The sequence below is a fragment of the Ahaetulla prasina genome, chromosome 9, assembly GCF_028640845.1.
Source record: "Ahaetulla prasina isolate Xishuangbanna chromosome 9, ASM2864084v1, whole genome shotgun sequence".
Classification (NCBI taxonomy): Eukaryota; Metazoa; Chordata; class Lepidosauria; order Squamata; family Colubridae; genus Ahaetulla; species Ahaetulla prasina.
This window is the reverse complement of record NC_080547.1, coordinates 24,003,826-24,024,837: the sequence shown is the minus strand read 5'-3', so window position 1 is coordinate 24,024,837 and position 21,012 is coordinate 24,003,826. Positions and strand designations below refer to the sequence as shown.

General features: G+C 41.0%; 1 protein-coding gene across 2 annotated transcripts; it reads left to right on the top strand.

Moving 5' to 3' along the window:
- The first annotated feature begins 5,189 nt into the window (after positions 1-5,189).
- Positions 5,190-19,837, top strand: YKT6 (YKT6 v-SNARE homolog). Of its 2 annotated transcripts, none has more exons than XM_058194457.1 (8): positions 5,190-5,306; positions 7,455-7,588; positions 8,640-8,722; positions 9,777-9,877; positions 11,009-11,113; positions 12,069-12,134; positions 13,911-14,012; positions 17,212-19,837. In XM_058194457.1, exons 2-8 carry the CDS (start codon positions 7,485-7,487, stop codon positions 17,245-17,247), a joined length of 597 nt encoding a protein of 198 aa, XP_058050440.1. In that variant the 5' UTR covers positions 5,190-5,306; positions 7,455-7,484; the 3' UTR covers positions 17,248-19,837. The 2 variants fall into 2 exon arrangements, with proteins under 2 accessions (XP_058050440.1, XP_058050439.1); XM_058194456.1 differs by having other exon boundaries at positions 5,248-5,376.
- The last annotated feature ends 1,175 nt before the right edge of the window (positions 19,838-21,012 follow it).

The window sequence follows — 21,012 nt, the reverse complement described above, 5'->3', positions numbered from 1 at the left end:
GCGGTCAGAAAGTCCAGGCGAAGAAGAGAGTGATCTGACCATGACAAAGGTTCAATGACTATTTCCTTTAAGTCCAGATCTCTCAACCACTGACCAGAGACAAAAATCAGGTCCAGAGTGCCACCCCCAATGTGAGTAGGGCCATCAACTATGTGATGGATGGAAACTAATCAAAGAGGGAAGCAACCTGGAATTAAGGAGAAACTTCCTAACAGTGAGAAGAATTAGAATCCAAGACGGAGTGGCTGTGGATGCCGGCACCCCGATTCAGTCAGCTGCAGCCGCGGCTGACTGTTGGAGGCGAGTTATTGGCCCCAAAGGATAGGGTGCGCAACTTAGGTGTCCTCCTGGATGAACGGCTGTCGTTTGAAGATCATTTGACGGCCGTCTCCAGGAGGGCCTTCCACCAGGTTCGCCTGGTTCGGCAGTTGCGCCCCTTCCTTGATCGGGATGCCTTGTGCACAGTCACTCATGCGCTCGTTACCTCTCGCTTGGATTACTGTAATGCTCTCTACATGGGGCTCCCCTTGAGGTGCACTCGGAGGCTTCAGTTAGTCCAGAATGCAGCTGTGCGGGTGATAGAGGGAGCTACACGTAGCTCCCACGTAACACTGCTCCTGCGCAGACTGCACTGGCTACCTGTGGCCTTTCGAGTGCACTTTAAGGTTTTGGTTACGACCTTTAAAGCGCTCCATGGCTTAGGGCCTGGGTACTTACGGGACCGCCTGCTGTTACCGCATGCCTCCCACCGACCCGTACGCTCTCACAGAGAGGGACTTCTCAGGGTGCCGTCCGCCAAGCAATGTCGGCTGGGGGCCCCCAGGGGAAGGTCCTTCTCTGTGGGGCTCCACTCTGGAGCAGCTTCCCCCGGGTTTACGCCAAATACCTGACCTTCAGACCTTCCGTTGCGAACTGAAGACACATCTTTTCATTCGCGCGGGGCTGGCTTAAATTTTATTGATTTTAAATTTTCTATTAATAATTTTAAATGGGGTTTTAGTCTATTATATATTTTAAATTTTTTAGGCTAATTATAAAATAAGTTTTTTAATTTGCATTTTAAATTGTATATTGTATTGCCTGTTTTTACTTTGCTTGTACACCGCCCTGAGTCCTTCGGGAGAAGGGCGGTATAAAAATCAAATAAATAATAATAAAATAATAATAATAATAATTAAATAGGGTCTCCTACTTTTTTTCCCCCTACTTGAGCAGGAGGTTGGACTAGAAGATCTCCAAGGTTCCTTTCAGCTTTTGATTGATTGGAATTATAATCTGACCGGGTTCCAGTATTGACAGATTAGTACAATTAGGAGGCATAAAAAAGAACCAGTCCTATTGGGAGTTATGGAATCGAGGGGGAGGGTGTCCATGTAAAATTCCTCCATTTGGGTTGGAGCTAATCATGACACCTCTTGGTCGGTAAGTTTGGATCTCCTGGCTCCTTAGCTCTTGTACTAGAAGTACAAAAGATTCAATAGTATAAAAAAATCCAATAGTCCCAAAATGTCCAAGGCTCTCCAAAAAACATGCAATCGAAGACTTAAGTGGCTTTTTACCTACAATATGTAAAAAATGGTAATGTTTCCTATTTATTGGGCATCTTCCTATTTGGTCAGCTTTGCATGGTAGCTCTTCCCTATTTCCACAAGGTGGCTGGAACAGATGTGTAATCGTCCGATTCTTGTGCTTACAGAGGTACAAACATCTTTTCAATTGCCAATTGTGGCAAAAGACACTGCCGCAGCCACATTTTGCTGAGGAGAAGGAAGGCGGAGTAAAATCTTTCATTGCATGGGGCTCAGCTATTGCAATCTCACGTGCAAGGATCCTTGCTTGCACCAAACCCAGAAATTGTTCCCCGACAATGCCACTGCCTTCATTTGCACCTCTATAACTGTCTGGTTCGGTTCTGCAACCCAACAAGAAAAACACAGACTTCAGAGGATAATTAGAACTGCAGAAAAAATAATTGCTACCAATCTGCCTTCCATTGAGGACCTGTATACTGCACGAATCAAGAAGAGGGCCGTGAAAATATTTGCAGATCCCTCGCATCCTGGACATAAACTTTCAACTCCTACCCTCAAAACGACGCTATAGAGCACTGCACACCAGAACAACTAGACACAAGAACAGTTTTTTCCCGAAGGCCATCACTCTGCTAAACAAATAATTCCCTCAACACTGTCAAACTATTTACTGAATCTGCACTACTATTAATTGTTTCATAGTTCCCATCACCCATCTCCTCCCACTTATGACTGTATGACTATAACTTGTTGCTGGCAATCCTTATGATTTATATTGATATATTGACCATCAATTGTGTTGTAAATCGAGGACTACCTGTATTTTCCAGAATGCAGCTGTGCGGGTGATAGAGGAGCTACGTAGCTCCCACGTAACACCGCTCCTGCGCAGACTGCACTGGCTACCTGTGGCCTTTCGAGTGCACTTTAAGGTTTTGGTTACGACCTTTAAAGCGCTCCATGGCTTAGGGCCTGGGTACTTACGGGACCGCCTGCTGTTACCGCATGCCTCCCACCGACCCGTACGCTCTCACAGAGAGGGACTTCTCAGGGTGCCGTCCGCCAAACAATGTCGGCTGGCGGCCCCCAGGGGAAGGTCCTTCTCTGTGGGGGCTCCCACACTCTGGAACGAGCTTCCCCCGGGTTTACGCCAAATACCTGACCTTCAGACCTTCCGTTGCGAACTGAAGACACATCTTTTCATTCGCGCGGGGCTGGCTTAAATTTTATTGATTTTAAATTTTCTATTAATAATTTTAAATGGGGTTTTAGTCTATTATATATTTTAAATTTTTTAGGCTAATTATAAAATAAGTTTTTTAATTTGCATTTTAAATTGTATATTGTATTGCCTGTTTTTACTTTGCTTGTACACCGCCCTGAGTCCTTCGGGAGAAGGGCGGTATAAAAATCAAATAAATAATAATAAAATAATAATAATAATAATTAAATAGGGTCTCCTACTTTTTTTCCCCCTACTTGAGCAGGAGGTTGGACTAGAAGATCTCCAAGGTTCCTTTCAGCTTTTGATTGATTGGAATTATAATCTGACCGGGTTCCAGTATTGACAGATTAGTACAATTAGGAGGCATAAAAAAGAACCAGTCCTATTGGGAGTTATGGAATCGAGGGGGAGGGTGTCCATGTAAAATTCCTCCATTTGGGTTGGAGCTAATCATGACACCTCTTGGTCGGTAAGTTTGGATCTCCTGGCTCCTTAGCTCTTGTACTAGAAGTACAAAAGATTCAATAGTATAAAAAATCCAATAGTCCCAAAATGTCCAAGGCTCTCCAAAAAACATGCAATCGAAGACTTAAGTGGCTTTTTACCTACAGTATGTAAAAAATGGTAATGTTTCCTATTTATTGGGCTTCTTCCTATTTGGTCAGCTTTGCATGGTAGCTCTTCCCTATTTCCACAAGGTGGCTGGAACAGATGTGTAATCGTCCGATTCTTGTGCTTACAGAGGTACAAACATCTTTTCAATTGCCAATTGTGGCAAAAGACACTGCCGCAGCCACATTTTGCTGAGGAGAAGGAAGGCGGAGTAAAATCTTTCATTGCATGGGGCTCAGCTATTGCAATCTCACGTGCAAGGATCCTTGCTTGCACCAAACCCAGAAATTGTTCCCCGACAATGCCACTGCCTTCATTTGCACCTCTATAACTGTCTGGTTCGGTTCTGCAACCCAACAAGAAAAACACAGACTTCAGAGGATAATTAGAACTGCAGAAAAAATAATTGCTACCAACTTGCCTTCCATTGAGGACCTGTATACTGCACGAATCAAGAAGAGGGCCGTGAAAATATTTGCAGATCCCTCGCATCCTGGACATAAACTGTTTCAACTCCTACCCTCAAAACGACGCTATAGAGCACTGCACACCAGAACAACTAGACACAAGAACAGTTTTTTCCCGAAGGCCATCACTCTGCTAAACAAATAATTCCCTCAACACTGTCAAACTATTTACTGAATCTGCACTACTATTAATTGTTTCATAGTTCCCATCACCAATCTCTTTCCACTTATGACTGTATGACTATAACTTGTTGCTGGCAATCCTTATGATTTATATTGATATATTGACCATCAATTGTGTTGTAAATGTTGTACCTTGATGAACGTATCTTTTCTTTTATGTACACTGAGAGCATATGCACCAAGACAAATTCCTTGTGTGTCCAATCACACTTGGCCAATAAAATTCTATTCTATTCTATTCTATTCTATTCTATTCTTCCTGACATTTAGAAAAAAGCATGTTGTTTTGGCACTTAATGCAGCATTTAAAACAGCAGCATTTAAAACGTAATGCAGCATTTAAAACAGCAGATTCACGATAGCCCCAGAAAGATAGCCGCCCCGTCACTGTTCTATAACCAATAATATATTACAGACTAGAGCTGGAATATAGTTCTGTATTCTTGACGTTGGAAGTCTTCTAGTCCAGCCCCCTGATCAAGCAGGAGACCCTATACCATTACAGACAGGTGGCTGCCCAGTCTTTTCTTAAAAACCTCCAGTGATGGGAGTGGCCACGATTTCTGAAGGCCAGCTGTTCCACTGGTTAATCCTCACTGTTAGGAAGTCTCTCCTTAATTTCAGATTGCTTTTCTCCTTGAGTAGTTTCCATTCATTGTTTCTTGTCTGGAATTCTGGTGCTCTGGAGAATAATTTGACACACACACACACACCTTCTTTGTGGCAGCGCCCTATTTATTCTAGGGGTCTCCAACCTTGGTCCCTTTAAGACTTGTGGACTTCAACTCCCAGAGTCCCTCAGCCAGCAAAGCTGACTGAGGGACTCTGGGAGTTGAAGTCCACAAGTCTTAAAGGGACCAAGATTGGAGACCCCCTGCCCTATTCATTTGGACTCGATTGTGGTCGTACGTTTAACAAAGCCTATTCACGTGGCACTCCACCGTGGTGGTGGGCTACAACTCCCAGATAACGGGAAGGACAGTCCGACAACGGGAGATCTCGAGATATCTCACCCCCACCACCTCGCCGCACGCTGCCCCTCCAACAGCTCCGAGCAATGGCCAAACGCGTGCGCGGCAGGGAGCGGCGCCGGCCGACTCTTCCCCTTTCCTAGCTCTACATTTTTCGTAACTCTATGGCTCAGCCGGCCGTCGAGTTGGCAGCTCTTCCGGCTCTTCTGTCACGGGGTCAAAGGGCGTGCCGGCTTCCGCTTCCATCACTGTTTCGGGCCGCTCAGCCGTCTCCGAGGCGACGCGGGGCCGAGCCGGGCTCCCCTCGGGTGGTGAGGTGGGTCCTTGCGGGAAGCGAAGCGGCTTGCTGGGCGGGAACGCGGCGAGGACTCCCACCCCCCACCCCGGTATTGTTATACTGCCTTAGAGACCTCCCGGCCTGGTTGGACACCCACGCCCATTATCCCAGCCAGCTGCCTGAGGGAGTCGGGAAAGGCTTTACGAAGGGCTGCCCGGGGTGTGGTGGGTGCAGGCCCAGCAAGAGACTGGGGTGACCGACGGGGGTGCGAATGCAGGCGGGGGTGGCTCGGTGGTCATGACGGCCTCTCGGGTTTGGCTTCTGGGTCTTAAAATGGAGCGTGGAAAAAAACAAATCTTAAAACGAACTAATGGCCCATCATCCCCGTCTTCGATGGGAAAAGACGGCCCTTTGTTTCAGAAAGCTCCCCTGTAGATTGATTCGTTTTTCAAAAACTCACTTGGGGCGTCTCTTGGGGGCGGGGGGGGGGGATGGGATGATGTCCCCTTGTACAGGTAGTCCTCCACTTACGTCCACAATTGAGCCCAACATTTCTGTTCAGTGGAGACATTTGTTAAGTGAGTTTTGCCCCGTTTTATGCCTTTTCTTGCCATGGTTGTTAAGTGAATCACTGCAGTTGATAAGTTAGTAACCTAGTTGTTAAATGAATCTGGCTTCCCCATCGTCCGCTTGGCCGGATGCTCACAAAAGGTGACCACATGATCCCAGGACACGGTAACTGTCATAAATATGAAACATTTGCTAAAAGTGTCCAAATTTTGATCACCTGACCATGAGTTGCTGCAAAGGTCATAACTGTGAAAAACGGTCGTAACTCACATTTTTCCGTGCTGTTGTAACTTTGAACGGTCACTAAACAAACTGTAAGTCAAGGACTACCTGCAGATGGTAACCCTTCGGGCAGAGTTTTTCGCCCTTGTGGGAAAAATAATGAAAATTGAATGTTGAAATAAATTTGCATATACTGTTTGATGTCTTTGTGTTGGAATACAGGAAATTTTTGCTCTTGGATTTTCCTTTGTAAAGTCAAGTTATAAACTATTAAATGGTTTTAACCTTACGAACCTCTTTAAGATTTGCCCCCTTTGGGTGAAGTGTTGCCCTTTATTTTTCCCAAGAAAATATGGTCACTGTTCACATACAGATAGTCCTCAGCCTATGACCACCAATGAGCTAAAAATTTCTGTTGCAAAGTGAAACATTTGTTAAGTGAGTTTTGCCCCATTTTACAACTTTTCTTGCCACAGTTGATAAATGAATCACCACAGTTGGTAAATTAATGGTTGTTAATACTTTTTTTCCTGATGTAACTTCTAAATCCTGGTTGATTTGCTTGCCAGAAGGTCGCAGAAGGTGACTTCTGGACACTGCAACCATCATAAATATGACTCAGTTGCCAAGTGTCTGAATTTTGATCATGTGACTGTGGGGATCTACAATGGTTGTAACTATGAAAAATGGTCATATCACTTTTTCCAGTGACGTAACTTTGAACGGTCACTGAATAAACTGTTGTAAGTCGAGGACTACCTGTACTCAGCTGAGAAGTCAGGAATCAGTTGGGAAATGTGATGTTTAAACCATAGACAAGGGTGCCTCAAGTTAGAAAATTTAGAAGGGAAGCTTATTGGTGTGGAAAAGTACCTTCTGTCATCTACATTTAGAGTTGGATTATCATGCAGAGGAATGGAAATAAGCTAAAAGGGAATCCAGTCAAGGATTACCCATAAGGTTCAAAGATGGCAGAATGAATTTTGAACAATGTGCCAAATCATCCTGGATTGGGAGTAGATTATTTACTGCTTCCTAATTAGATCAGGCAACTTGTCCTTCAAGTTTGTAGTGGCATTCCTGACTCACCTCCACTTCCTATTATTCTGGGAAGAATGAATCAGCTGTTTTAATATCAAGATTAGTTGCAGAGTAATTTCGTTCTTAATTCAGAGGACAATCATGCACTCCAAGCTCTAGATAAATCTTCAGGTAAATAAGTACATTGCGTTTAATACAAGAGTTTGTTTTGCTAGCCTTTTTTTGTTGTTGTACAAAGTATCCATGTAAAAGGATGATAGGTCTCTGGTTAGGAATTCATATTTGCATTTATCCTTGTAATATTTTACTTTGTTACTGATTAAGGTAGGTGGGTGTTTTTTTTTCTTTGTTCAGGTTATCGAGAAAGGTTGAGCAGATAAGAAAATGAAGCTTTACAGTCTAAGTGTTCTTTACAAAGGTGATCCCAAAGTGCACTTACTGAAAGCTGCTTATGATGTCTCGTCATTTAGCTTCTTCCAGAGATCCAGGTAGGTCTTCACTCTTTTTTAGGATCATTAGCTTTCTCCCCCTGATGCTTTCCTGTAACTGTACTGTGACATTCCCTTTGAATTTGTTGTATTGAAATCAAGATGTAATACTTTTTTTATGTAACTTCTAAATACAAGTAGTGAAAAATAATTGTTAAATGATAGACCTCACATTCATGCTTCTGTTTCTAAAGTGCATCACCTAGGTATGAATTCTATTAAGGTTTAACACTGTTTCCTCTTCGGGGGTAATCTGAACAGATGCATTTATATGTCCTTGTACCTGCAAGCAGAGTGTTAGCAGTTTTGAATTTTTTTTGACTGTAACTGTTGATGCTAAATATGCATGGCTAAATATAGTTTTGCATTTAACTTTTGAATGTTGGGTCCATTTTCCTGCAAAATGATATCGTAAAATGGAACTACTAGAGCTTGAAAACAATACAATATCAGTTTATCAGAATTCATTTTCTCTTTTCATACTTTTTGAAGTTACTTGCATCTTAGTGTATTGCAGTATAGACCAAATATACTCATAAAAATATACATTGAATTCCTATTTGAATTGATTAGTTTTTTCCCACTCATTTATCTTTGGTCTTATTTTTCTGTTATAGATTTGTATGCTGCTTTTTTAATGATTTGTATGCTGCTTTTTAAAATTAGTATATTTTTAAAAAATAAAACCATGTGTCAAGCGTAAGAAATCAGGAACCAGAATGGTTCAAATGAATACAGGTTTATTGCATGCAAACACTTACAAGAATCTGAACTACCAACAGTCAAAGCAAATTGGCAGTAGATAAGAGTCAGTGGGCTGGACTTAGATGTCTTGTGAGTGCGAAGGGACTTCAGACTGATGATGCACTTGACCCCTCCCTTGGGCTTAGCCTGGTCATCTCCTACATCATGTGCTTTTACAATGTTTATGATGTAATTGTTATCTTTTATCAGCGGTGGATGCTAATACAATTTATTTTCTTTATGTTGCATTTGAATATAGATGGTTTGGTAACTAATTGTGGTATTTTTTTAAATTATTAACTTTCAGCGTTCAAGAATTTATGACCTTCACAAGTCAACTGATAGTAGAGCGTTCAGAGCTTGGAAGCAGAGCTTCTGTAAAGGAACAAGGTAGGCATACACAGTGGTTTGCCTTAGGCAGAAATATAGTAAACAAATAAGGGTCTGTATATCTGCAAATATGTAGGGCTGGACATTGAGAATAATGCTGACAGAGAAGATGTAGATAACAACTACTCTGTAAAGGGAAAAAAGCATGTTGGAAGTTATCTAAGGGAATGTTCTGGATGATTTCTCTAGCTCAAACTGAATTAAATAATTGAATTTCTTAGGAATTTAGTAAATATGATATTAGTATCTGGCAAGTTGGCGATTGCTATTAAAGTTGGATGACAGCATCACAGGATCCTTTGTGTTGGGTGTTGAGATAGTAAAAAGGTTCCTTCTAAAACTGCTCTTCTTGGTCAAAGAATCCATCACACACTGCTAATAGTTTAAGTTAGAACTACTTCATCCAAACATGTTACATGTTCTGGTTTTTTTGTAAGGTAAATTGTAATAACAGAAGATGAATTGTGTATAGTGTTCAGCCTGTTAAAACTTACATAAAAGTTAATTTTTTAAAAAAAATATTTACTTTAAAAAAAACTTTTTTGAAAAAAGTAAAAGGTAAAAAATAGTACAAACTAATTATAGAATAAGGAAGAAAAAAGAAATCAGAACTAAAAGTCAAGAAAAAAGGAAAAACAGAAAAAATATACAAAGTGGCTTCCAATCTTCTTTACAGCAGTTATAACTATAATTATACATTTATTTATAGTATATTAAAGTTACATCTATATGCTCATATTTCTTGTAGATGTGTGTGTGTATGCGTGTGTGTGTTTAATGGAACTTTGAGTGTGTTGAACTCTGGTCATGTCTACATATGAGCATATAATCTCAGATCAGAACATATTGGAATGTGACCCAAGCAAGATTCCTATTTCTTCTGCTTGGAAGCTGGATTCTCTTTTTTCCCAAAATGAAATCTTAGGTTCAGACTGAGACTTAAAGAGCTCAGCCAACTTGTATCTGAAAAACAAAGGGACTGATGAGTTGGGAGAGTATGTGATTCTTTTTATATGGGGAAAATGTGCATTGTTCATGTTATTCTTCATTTCAGAATACCTCTGCCATGTTTATGTACGGAATGATGGTTTGGCTGGAGTGGTAATTGCAGATCATGAATATCCATCCCGGGTTTGTTTCACCTTGTTGGATAAGGTAAATACCAGCTTGTGCAGGGAGGATTTGAATATCTGCAGATGGGCTGCAAGATAACGCAGAGTAGGTGCTTTCATAAAAAATTGCTTGTAAATAGAGCTCTGACTCAGTTCGGACATCACATTAAAGTAATTTGCATTAATCATATTTTATAATCCAAGCCTAGCCTAGGGTAAAATGTCATTTAGAATTAATAAAGACTGAAAAATCAGGGAATGAAATATGCTAGATGTAAAGCAGCAGCAACAAAGTTGTTTACAAAGCAGTGTTCCCATTGGAACTGCCACATGTACACACTCAGACTGACTGTGTGTGATGATGCAGAGGAGGTTGGTGGAGAAAAAAAAATACAACAAAATGAATGTTTAAATTCATTTCAGTCTTGTATGCTCAAGGTTGCTTTCAGTGATAGGAAGCTTAAAAGTATTGTGGCAAGTAGGATCTTTTGTAGAGCAGCATTTTCCAATCAGGGCAATTTATGATGTATTGATTTCAGCTCCAAAATGTTTAGCAATAGCTATGCTGGTTGGGGAATTCTGGAGCTTTAAACCCACAGTTCTCCAAGATACACCCAAGTTTTTGGGCTTTTTGCCTAACAAAATTTTTTAAAGTAACTTAGGACCAGAAAGTCTACCCAAATGACACAAAACTCAGAGACAGAGAATAAACTTTTAAGTGTTTTAGAATACTTTCAATAACTTGAAGTCCACTAACTGTATGTAAAATGCATTCAGAAATTTAATTCTGTTATCTGAATTGGGTTTAAATAAACTCTTATGTGTAGATTATCACCTCGGTGAGATGGGCAGCATAGAAGTCTAATAATAAATAAACTATCTCACTAGCATCAGATTGTCTGACTCATTGCCGTCTGTGTCAAAAGGGGGTACTGTTAATCATTGTCACTGTTCGTTCTTTTTGCTTTTCGTTTCATATAGTCCCTTCCTGCTACATAATTCTAGAATTTATAAATTCCAATATGCTATCTAAGCTTTAAGAAAAATGTAATATAATATCTCTCTTATTTTATTTTTGGGGAGTGATGTGTAGAGTTCCTTCAAAGGAATGTAAGATGTCTTTGAAAATCTGCATAAAAGGATTCTTAGGTTTCTCTTGGTCTTCTGTATGTAGGTACTTGATGAATTCTCTAGGCAAGTTAATCGGATAGACTGGCCTTCTGGAACTCCAACAACAATAACCTATACAGCATTGGATGGATACCTTAGTAAATATCAGGTATGGTTGGAATGAATATAAATTGTTAGGGAAAAAAATCTGTAAAGGTTTCAGGAAATCAGCAATATAACTTGATCTCAGAATAACAGAGTTGGAAGGGACCTTGTAGGTCATCTAGTCCAACCCCCTGCTCAAGCAGGAGCCCCTACACCATTTCTGACAAATTACAGTCCAATCTCTCCTTGAAAGCCTCCAGTGTTGAGGCTCCCACAACTTCCGAAGGCAAGATGTTCCATTGGTTGATTGTTCTCACTGTCAGAAAAGTTTTCCTTATTTCTAGGTTGAATCTCGCCTTGATCAGTTTCTATCCATTGTTCCTTGTCTGCCTTCAGGTGCCTTGGAAAATAACTTGACCCCTTCCTCCTCTCTGTGGTAGCCCCTCAAATATTGGAAGACTGCTATCATGTCTCCCCTGGTTCTTCTCTTCACTAGATTAGCCATGCCGAATTCCTGTAACTGTTCTTCATACGTTTTAGCCTCTAGTCCCTAAAGTGCTCTTTTCTGCACTCCTCAATCCAATGTCTTTTTACCTTCATATGATGAACAGGAATTGATTTTATTTATACTCAGTCCACAATGCCTATAATGCATGATTTAATTTTTAAAATATACAAACTGCAATGGTATTACCTGGCGCCACCTCCCCCCCTAAAAAAACAAAAACAAAAAACCAGATTGGTTTCTTGTCTGGCATGGTCCTAAGAGGCTGTTTTCCTAATATTTCTGATCTCACATTGTTGACTGCATCTGTTTTTTATTATGTTTCAGAGAAGTGGTTGGTTGCTGAAATAAGAGCAGAGAGAATAAATATTTATCATAATAATTTGCATGGCTTTGGTATACTTGAAGAAATTGCTTTTTCTAAATATTATATTGTAATGTATAAACACCTTAATGACGATTTTAGGTGTCATGCCAAGACATCATCAAATAAAATTCTGTATCATTCTTTAAGAATCCTCGTGATGCCGATGCAATGACAAAAGTGCAAGCCGAATTGGATGAGACCAAAGTTATCCTGGTAAGTGGTCAGCATCTTGCTATTAATATGGAGATTGCTAGGTACTGGTAATACTTGGAAGCAGGTCAATAATTTTAAGAAAGCAAACTCTAGGGAAAAAACTTAGTCAGGAGATTTATTTGGCTTGGGGATCTGTGTATGGCATTCAGAGTGCAGACTCAGTAAATGCGGATCCTATTTTAAAGTCGTCAAGATCGTTTTCTTTTGAGGCTGTGAATGTTATATAAAAACAAAACTTCTCTCTTTTTTTTTGTACATGAGAATATAGTTCTAGGTTCTATAGTTCTAACCATGACACTGGTTAGCTCTTAATTCAGTCTCTTAATGATCACATGTAATTCTTCAAGCTGAGATGAAAACATGATGCAATCAGATAAAAATAAGTCATGACTAATTTTTATCTTAGCTGTGACCTCCTTTTTGTTGGTTATTGTGGTGTCAGCAGAGATGCTCAGATACCAGTAATGAACAAAATGTTTCTTGAATTGTGGATTAAAACAGTGAATGTCCCGCTTTGTGTCCTTCCTGAAGGAGGCCACCTTCCCCACCATTGCCCTGAACGCCATGGTGGGATTTCTATTTAATGAGCAGATAACAAAGTCCTCAGAGTAGGTTGTTCAGACTCTTTCTTCCTGTTTATTCTAGCAATAAAAATCCTGCAAATTCTATGCAGAAGAGTAGCTAGTTAACGTATCTTCAGTGGCTGGTCAGTAGTGTGTCCTCCACCTTCTTAGAGCGTGGTCAGTCCTAAAATCCCTCTGAAATCTGGGATTCTTTGGTTATTGTGGAGCAATAGATTTATTTAGTTGAGGGAACCACTAGGAGTAATTTTCATAAAATATTAATATTGATTGGGTTGTAAGCAGTTGATTCATGTATCTTATATTAGACACCATCAAATATAAATATTGTTTCTGCTACATCACAATTACTTCAAAATAAATCCTAATTATTTCGTCCTGTTAGAAATTTAAAGTGACCCACTGGTTACAAATAGGATATCGATACTATTCAAAAATGGTGGTGAGAGGCTGGAAATTAAATATTTCTATCAAATGCTAAAGGTGGAATAAAAATAAAAAATTTAAAAAGTCATGCAACAGACATTCCGCATCCAAGCAAACAGGCTGTGAGGGAACAAATATCTATAGGCCACCATTAAGATTGCAAGGCGTGCTGTGTATGAAATATTACAGAATAGGTTCTTGAACTGTGGGGTAAAACAGTGAATGTCCTGCTTTGTGTCCTTCCTCAAAAAAGCCATTTTCCCCACCATTGTCCGTGGTCTCTAGAGTGTTGTATTTTTAGCACTGGGAGAGAAAGCAGATTATTGCTTCTAATTTTAAAATATTAGGAAAAACTATTCCTTTGAGACAAACCTTTTTGTTTTGGGTTAAATTTCTTTAAAGAGCTCTTCAGTAGCATTCTGGCAGAGACTAAAGTAAAAATGGAAGAACGGATTTAGCGATAGTGATAGACCAAGCCACCGTTGGTCTCCTTAAGAGGCAAAGGAGGCAAATGTAGGCAAAGGCCCAACTGATGTGAAAAGTACAATGATGCTTTCTAAGCTTTTTTCCAAACCATAAAGCGGAAACCGTAAACACTTGATAGAGAGGGTAGGTTGAGAGAGAGAGGGGCTGAGAGGGTAGGTGAAGGGAAAATCTGGAAATTAAGCCCTGCTACACCACTTCGTAGGCTCCTGTGTTTGCTGCCTCTTCTGCAGCTGGGTTCCTAAGTCAGGGATCTCTCTCTCAGCTGTGTCTTTTTCCCATTTAGCACAATACAATGGAGTCCTTGTTGGAACGAGGAGAGAAGCTGGATGACTTAGTGGCCAAGTCAGAGATTCTTGGAAATCAGTCAAAAGCCTTTTACAAAACTGTAAGTATATTTGGGCCAGTGTTCTGTAATATAGACAGTGCTTCCTGTCTTCCTGCTATGATTTACTGTATGAAGCAATAAATGTATGGGGTATTTTTAGTCAGTGGACAATATGGCCTGGAAATCAAATGCCATGAGAGTCTAAGGAGATTATCATTCAGGCCACGGTTGTCCCAAAGTTGCTTTTCAAAAAGCAACTGAGCTTTCTTGGTTTTTCCCTTGAAAAGGTTTTGTTTTCACTGGTTTGAAAGAAGGGTCAGAGAGACCATCTTGGGTTAAAATTGAACAGCCCCCTCTCAACAGAAGGGGAGGGATATGGCGCCATCTATCTCCTACGACACAGTCCTTTCAGCAGCCCCAAGAAGGTTCCACACCCATTTGCACTCTGATTCAAGTGACTGAGGATACAGATAAACCCCCAAGTGGCCTCAACAACGCTCAGAAAGAAGCTAGCAACCGACCTTCAGATACCAGATGACTGCAAAGATTATAAATCCTTCTATTCCCCACTATTCAGTCAGAACTGAAGAAGCTTCTTGGATAAGAAGAGAAACACTTTCGAAGAAAAAAAACCAAGAAAGTTCAGTTGCCTTTTGAAAAGCACCTTTGGGGCAAATGCTGGGAGATAGTAATGTAATACATCACATTTAGAGGCAAAATATAGTTGTTGTTGCTGTTACTATTATTTAGGAATATATAGTTACAAAGAACTGTTGCTCATTGGGAAGGTACATAAAGAGTGGTAAAAGATGCCTTTGACTAGAATGCAATTCTTACTGAATGCAAAGCTTCCTTATTATGCAGGTAGTCCTCAATTTATGATTGGTTGCTTAGTGAACCTTAGAAGAGTCGAAGTTCTGAAAGCTGTGCTTCCCCCTGTGGTCACGTGATCGTATTTTAAGTGTTTGATGATTGAGCTGCTTTTATTGACATTTGTAGGATCCTATTGTCAAATGATCAATGTACATTTTTTTGGTCAGAAACCAGTGTTTGTTTTTGGTTTCTGGCAAAAAGTGTCCATTGTGGACAATTGACTTGCTTAACAACTGCTGCAAAAAGTTCATAAAATAATGACCCAATTCATGACCAGCATGGCTTACGACTAGTGGTAGTCCTCAATTGAGCCCAAAATTTCTGATAGAAAGTGAGATACTTGTTAAGTGAGTTTTGCCCCATTTTATGACCTTTCTTGCCACAGTTGTTAAGTGAATCACTGCAGTTGATAAGTTTGTTTGCCAGAAGGTCACAAAAGGGGATCACGTGACTTTGGGACACAGCGACGGTCATAAGTATGAACCAGTTGCCAAGCCTCTAAATTTTGATCACCTGATCATGGGGATGCTTCAAAGGTCGTAACTGTAGTAACTGTGAAAAACAATCATGTCACTTTTTTCAGTTCTGATGTAACTTTGAAAGATCACTAAACTGTTGTAAGTTAAGGACTACCTGTAATTCCGGGCTCAGTTACAGTCGTAGGTTGAGGACTGCCTGTAATAAGTGATTAGAACTTGAAGAAGAGCAAGTTTTAACACGATGAGAACCATTGCCAAAGGTATTTTTTTCACATCAGTGGACAATATTAGGCATTTTGCAAATTCTGTGGTTATTCTAGCAAAATGGCTACCACGATGGGCAGTTACAAAAGCCCCCTCTTCCCAGAAGCCAGTGGGATTAAGAAACAAAAACATGTTGAAAAGTGTAACTACAAGCCAGAGGCTAGAATCTAAGTCCTGAAAGTAAGATTTTAATCAGTACTTTTAGCATTATTTCCATCCACACAGCCCCCTTCCCCCAGTGCACTCGTGTAGATTATGATGGAAATACCACTTCATGACTTTGTCTCTCATTCCGACTTGTTAGTGGAATTTTTCACTATTAAAGTTGAATGTTTGTATAATTTATGAGCAACTCCTGGAGTTTTTAAACCGAATGGTGCCTTATAAGGATATCCATATATATAAAACTGGCATAGGAGTTGCCACATGGCTTCACAGGTTAGCTCTCCATCATGGAAGGGACTGCAGCTTCTACACTCCCCCAAAATCCAAGGAGACATCTCTTAATAATAATTCCTAATATAAATAATAACAGGTAGTCCTCGACTTATGACAACAATTGAGCTCAAAATTTATGTTGCTAAGTGAGAAATTTATGAAGTGAGTTATACTCCATTTTACGACTTTTTTCACCACATTTGTTAAGAAAATCACTGCGGTTCTTAAATTAGTAACATGGTTGTTAAGTGAATCTGGCTTCCCCATTGACTGCTTTTCAGAAGGTCGCAAAAGGGGATCCCATGACTCCAGGACACTGCAACCGTCATAAATATGAATCATTTGCCATGCACCTGAATGTAAATCACGTGACCATGGGGATGCTGCAACAGTAATAAGTGTGAAAAATGGTCATAAGTTACTTTTTTCAGTGTCATCGTAACTTCGAACAGTCTCTAAATGAACTGTTGTTAAGTTGAGGACTACCTGTAATAAGTTGCACCCCTTCCTTGACCGGGATGCCTTATGCACGGTCACTCATGCCCTTGTCACCTCCCGCTTGGATTATTGCAATGCTCTCTACATGGGTCTGCCCTTGAAGTGCACCCGGAGGCTACAGTTAGTCCAGAATGCAGCTGCGCGGGTAACACCACTCCTGCGCAGTCTGCACTGGCTACCTGTTGTTTTCCGGGTGCGCTTCAAGGTATTGGTTACCACCTTTAAAGCGCTCCATGGCTTAGGACCCGGGTACTTACGGGACCGCCTTTCGCCTCCCACCGACCCGTACGCTCTCACAGAGAGGGCCTTCTCAGGGTGCCGTCCGCCAAACAATGTCGGCTGGCGGCCCCCAGGGGTAGGGCTTTCTCTGTGGGAGCTCCCACGCTCTGGAACGAGCTTCCCCCTGGTTTACGTCAAGTGCCTGATCTTCGGACCTTTTGCCGTGAGCTGAAAACGCACCTATTTATTCAAGCGGGACTGGCCTAAAATTTTATTGGGGTTATTTATATCTTAATATTTTAAATGTTTTAAATTCGGCCACTTTATAATATGTTTGTTTTAATTTCTTTTAATATTTATACTGTGATTTTTTACTTGGCTGTACACCGCCCTGAGTCCTTCTGGAGAAGGGCGGTATAAAAATTGAATAAAATAAATAAATAAAATAAATAAGTGTGTATTTCTTCCCACCTCTCCTGACCTGGAAGGCCCGGAAGCAGAATTCATGCTGTGACATCATGTGACTCCATCCACCGTGTACCTTCACCACCTGCTTTGGACTATCTCGATTTGATCTGATTTCATGATTCCTGGAGAGAGAGGCAGCACCTACATGTAACTACAGCAGCAGCTGTTGTTTCCAGACTCAGCCGTCTCAGCCACACCGGAGGCAAGAAATACCATGTTGGGGGTCCATGAAATTAAAACCTTATTTGAAAAAACAAAAACAAAAACTTTCATGGCAAGAGAGTATCTGGGATATTAGATTGATGACACAAAGGGAGTTGAGAATGGATCCTGGTGCTTACACATATTCCTGTTTTTGTCATTGGCTGATACCCGTGTGGGGAATTGCTGCTCTCCTTTCCAAAACTACAAACAGATGTGGACTCATTTTGCATACTTAAGAGTAAGATAAACAGTTTGGCCATCTGAAAAATGCCTGTTTCCAGCATTGCAGTGTCCTTGTGTCTTAAAATGTTGGATGCTGATTTTTGGAAATGAAGCAAAACCCAATTTGTTTTGAACCTGTACAGAATTATTCAGAGAATACGGATCTCTGAGTTCTGCATGAAAGAAAGAAAAAAGATCTCTAAGGCAGCCTGAGAACTGATTATATTTAGTATGTAGAAGAAATTCCAAAGAGGTGGGAAAGCGGTTTTAAGACTAATACGGATATGCTTTTAAGTTTTCTCTGATTCTAGGTGGGAAATTTCTTTCCCACCCGAGTCAGACTTTTTTGTTTTGTTTTTGCCAAGGATATGAACAGCAGCATTTAGCTCCCTGTTTTATCTGGTATCGTTGCCACTGATCAAACCCAGGATTTCATTAAGAAGAGATTATGTGGCACAACCCCCTGGCTGCTTTTGGATATTGCAGTTTGTTTAGGTTGGGTTTATTGATGAAAAGCTGGTAACTCATCTAGCTGATGGTTTGCCATTTCTACACTGTTCAGCGGGATGTGGAATGAATGGGGAGCTGTATTGCAATCCGGGCATACCTTCTCACCTTATGTATTATGGCTGCTGTTCTGACCGTGAACCTGCCCTGGTATTAACCAGCAGCCCTTCTTGAATATACTGCACCCAAAAAAATAAGCTGCTGTTTTACACTATCCATTATACCAGAGCCTTGTAGAGTATGAGCTAGCCTGTATTGGGTCTAAGTGTGTTATTTGCTGCAGCCACGCAGCTTGGTGTTGTCTTGTGATGTCCTCGGCCAAGACTACGTTCTCCCACGGTTGGAGAATTCATCCCCGCTGGTTTTGTGTAAATGTAGGAAATGTTATTAATGCTTTTGTCTTTCTGTCGGTGGCATCTCGGCTCCAAGGCCCATTCCGTCTTTTGCAGGGTGGGGGTCAAGGTGGATAGGGATACCGTTCTATAGTTGTATTTCTGCCTTCCTCCCCAAGTGTTTTGATTTATTGTAACCGGGTTGGACATGTCTGCGCACCATGTCCTTTAAAGTCAGCTGATCCCCAACCAAGAGTCCTTTGTGAAGCAATTCAGCTAGGCAATAGAAAAAACATGCCACTTGGAGCTTTTGCCCATCAATGGCATGTTTGTGCACACCCACCCATGGTGGAATGATCACTCCTCCGACATATTAATCCAATAGGGACAGAAGTCCATCTTCTAGGCTCGGGATGCGTAACCTGTAACATCTTGGCCACAGCTTTCCTAACTCTGTTGATAAACTGACATCACTGACAGAGCCATCTCCATTCCAGAAGAGACACATAAAAAGCCAGGAAGCTGTCCTTGCCCGTCAGCAAGGAACCAGTTAATGCCAAGAAGACAAAATGACAGAATGACAAAGAGCAATTTAAGGCAAAGTTGAAGGTTCCTGATGTGACTTTGAGGGGAAATCGTATTTCTGGCTTGCATTGTTCCTTTCTTAAAATGTGTCCGTCATGCACAGTTGCATCAGCTCTTGATTATCGTCTTGAGCCAACTTCCAACTTCCGTGCAGTTTATATATATTCATCAACCTAGGGTCAGTACAGTGAAGTGGAACAAGTCAGCAACCTGGGGTTTGAATGCATTTCTGTTTGACTTGAACCGTGATGGGTGCTTCCTGGGACTTGACAACTTGGCTACATTTGCTTTGTGAGGCCTTTTTTGGGGGAAGACACCTGGGTGAAAGAACAGTGACTCGTGCAGAGGCTGCATTGGCAGATCTGATGCAGCGTCCTTGTGGTGCCAGAAATCACCAGCCTTAATTCTTTTTCTTCCTCCAATGTCTGCGTCAGATGCACCAACCTAAGGGCTGTCATATTTTCTGTAAAGTCCATTTCTGCAGTGGTCAGTTCCTTGTGGACTGCTAACTTTGCTCTGGAGGATTAAGAGGGTAGGTGGAGCACCGCAGTGAGTTTCACTACTACTTGCTGTAAAAGAAAATGGGTCCTCCTCTCCTCATTCTGCAATTTGAAATGTACAGTACTGTAGAAACTTGCTTGCGTTACTTTTTTTTGCCCCCTAGGCTCACAAATTCCTAACTTCTTTCTAATGTGGAAGCTTTTACTAAAGATTGTATTTTAATAAATATTGCTTAATGTCTGTATGTACTGGTTATTGGAATATATCTATAAAGTTGTCACTTGATCATCTACAATTGGTTGTGTCTTATTGTAGGGATCTTAGTTGGGGGGGTCATATTTCTCATAGGGTGCAATTGCTAGATTTGCTTCCAATATTGCAATATATTCTTCCAGAAAAACTGGCTGCATTTGCTTATTTTTGAACTCCCTGCCTGGATTAAAGTATGTTGTATTTAACAATGTTTCAACAATTTCTATTATGACCAAAAATTATAACCGCATGTGGCAATAAGATAAAAAGTAAAGGAGTCTCTGCAGATTTTACTTCGCCTGTTGTTGCCGACTGTAGGGGACAGGATGGTGGCCACCTCTGTTTCAAGGCCATTGAGCCAGTGCACTCTGAAAACATTTCTGCGGTTACGTGACTAGCATGACATCATGGAGCACAGTTACCTTCCCACTGAAGTGATACCTATTAATTTACTCACATCTACATGCTTTCAAACTGCAAGTTGGCAGGAGCTGGGGTGAGGACGGGAACTCACCCTATTGCATGGCATTCAGGTCTTGAACTTGGGCTGCCGGCTTTTCCAGCCAAAAGACCAGAGTCTTACCTGCTGAGCCCTCCTTCCACCCCATGAAATACAGTTCCCCAACACCCAAACTATGAAACAACCCTATTTTAGCTGAATATTTTATTGTGCCAATCCAGCTGAGGAGGCTTGCAGAGCATATAAACTTTAAACTATAAACCTTATTTCAATGCCATGCCCACCAGGCACTTTCTATGGTCATAGGTGATAGGTGATAAATAAGGAAACCATAACCTGAAGCAAAATGACACTCAAGCAGATCCAGCCAATCGGTCAAATGATCAGTCTTCAGTTAAATAAAGAATGAATACCTGAGATTGCTGCATTCAATGTTACGTTCTCAGTGGAGTTTAATGGCATCTAGTGCAGCTAGCCCAGGAATCCTCTCCTCTCACAGAGGCAGAGTAGGCCAAAGTGTATTTAGATCCTCCACAAATAAAATTTCCTGCAAGAGGCTGGGACGCTGCACAAGGCTTCATTTGAAATTACTCGTCAATTCAAGCATTCCTGGAATGATGGATATCATCCTGATCAATACAGGTAGTCCTCAACTTACAACAGTTCATTTAGTGACTGTTGAAAGTTACAGTGGCACTGAAAAAAATGACTTATGATCATTTTTCACATGACCATTGCAGCATCCCCATGGTCGTGAT

Bases quoted from the DNA above. Each gene is read 5' to 3' on its own strand.
- YKT6 (XM_058194457.1), top strand. From the start codon at position 7,485: ATGAAGCTTTACAGTCTAAGTGTTCTTTACAAAGGTGATCCCAAAGTG. The intron at 7,589-8,639 runs GTAGGTCTTCAC...ATTAACTTTCAG, and splicing joins AGCTTCTTCCAGAGATCCAG to CGTTCAAGAATTTATGACCT. The intron at 8,723-9,776 runs GTAGGCATACAC...TCTTCATTTCAG, and splicing joins AGCTTCTGTAAAGGAACAAG to AATACCTCTGCCATGTTTAT.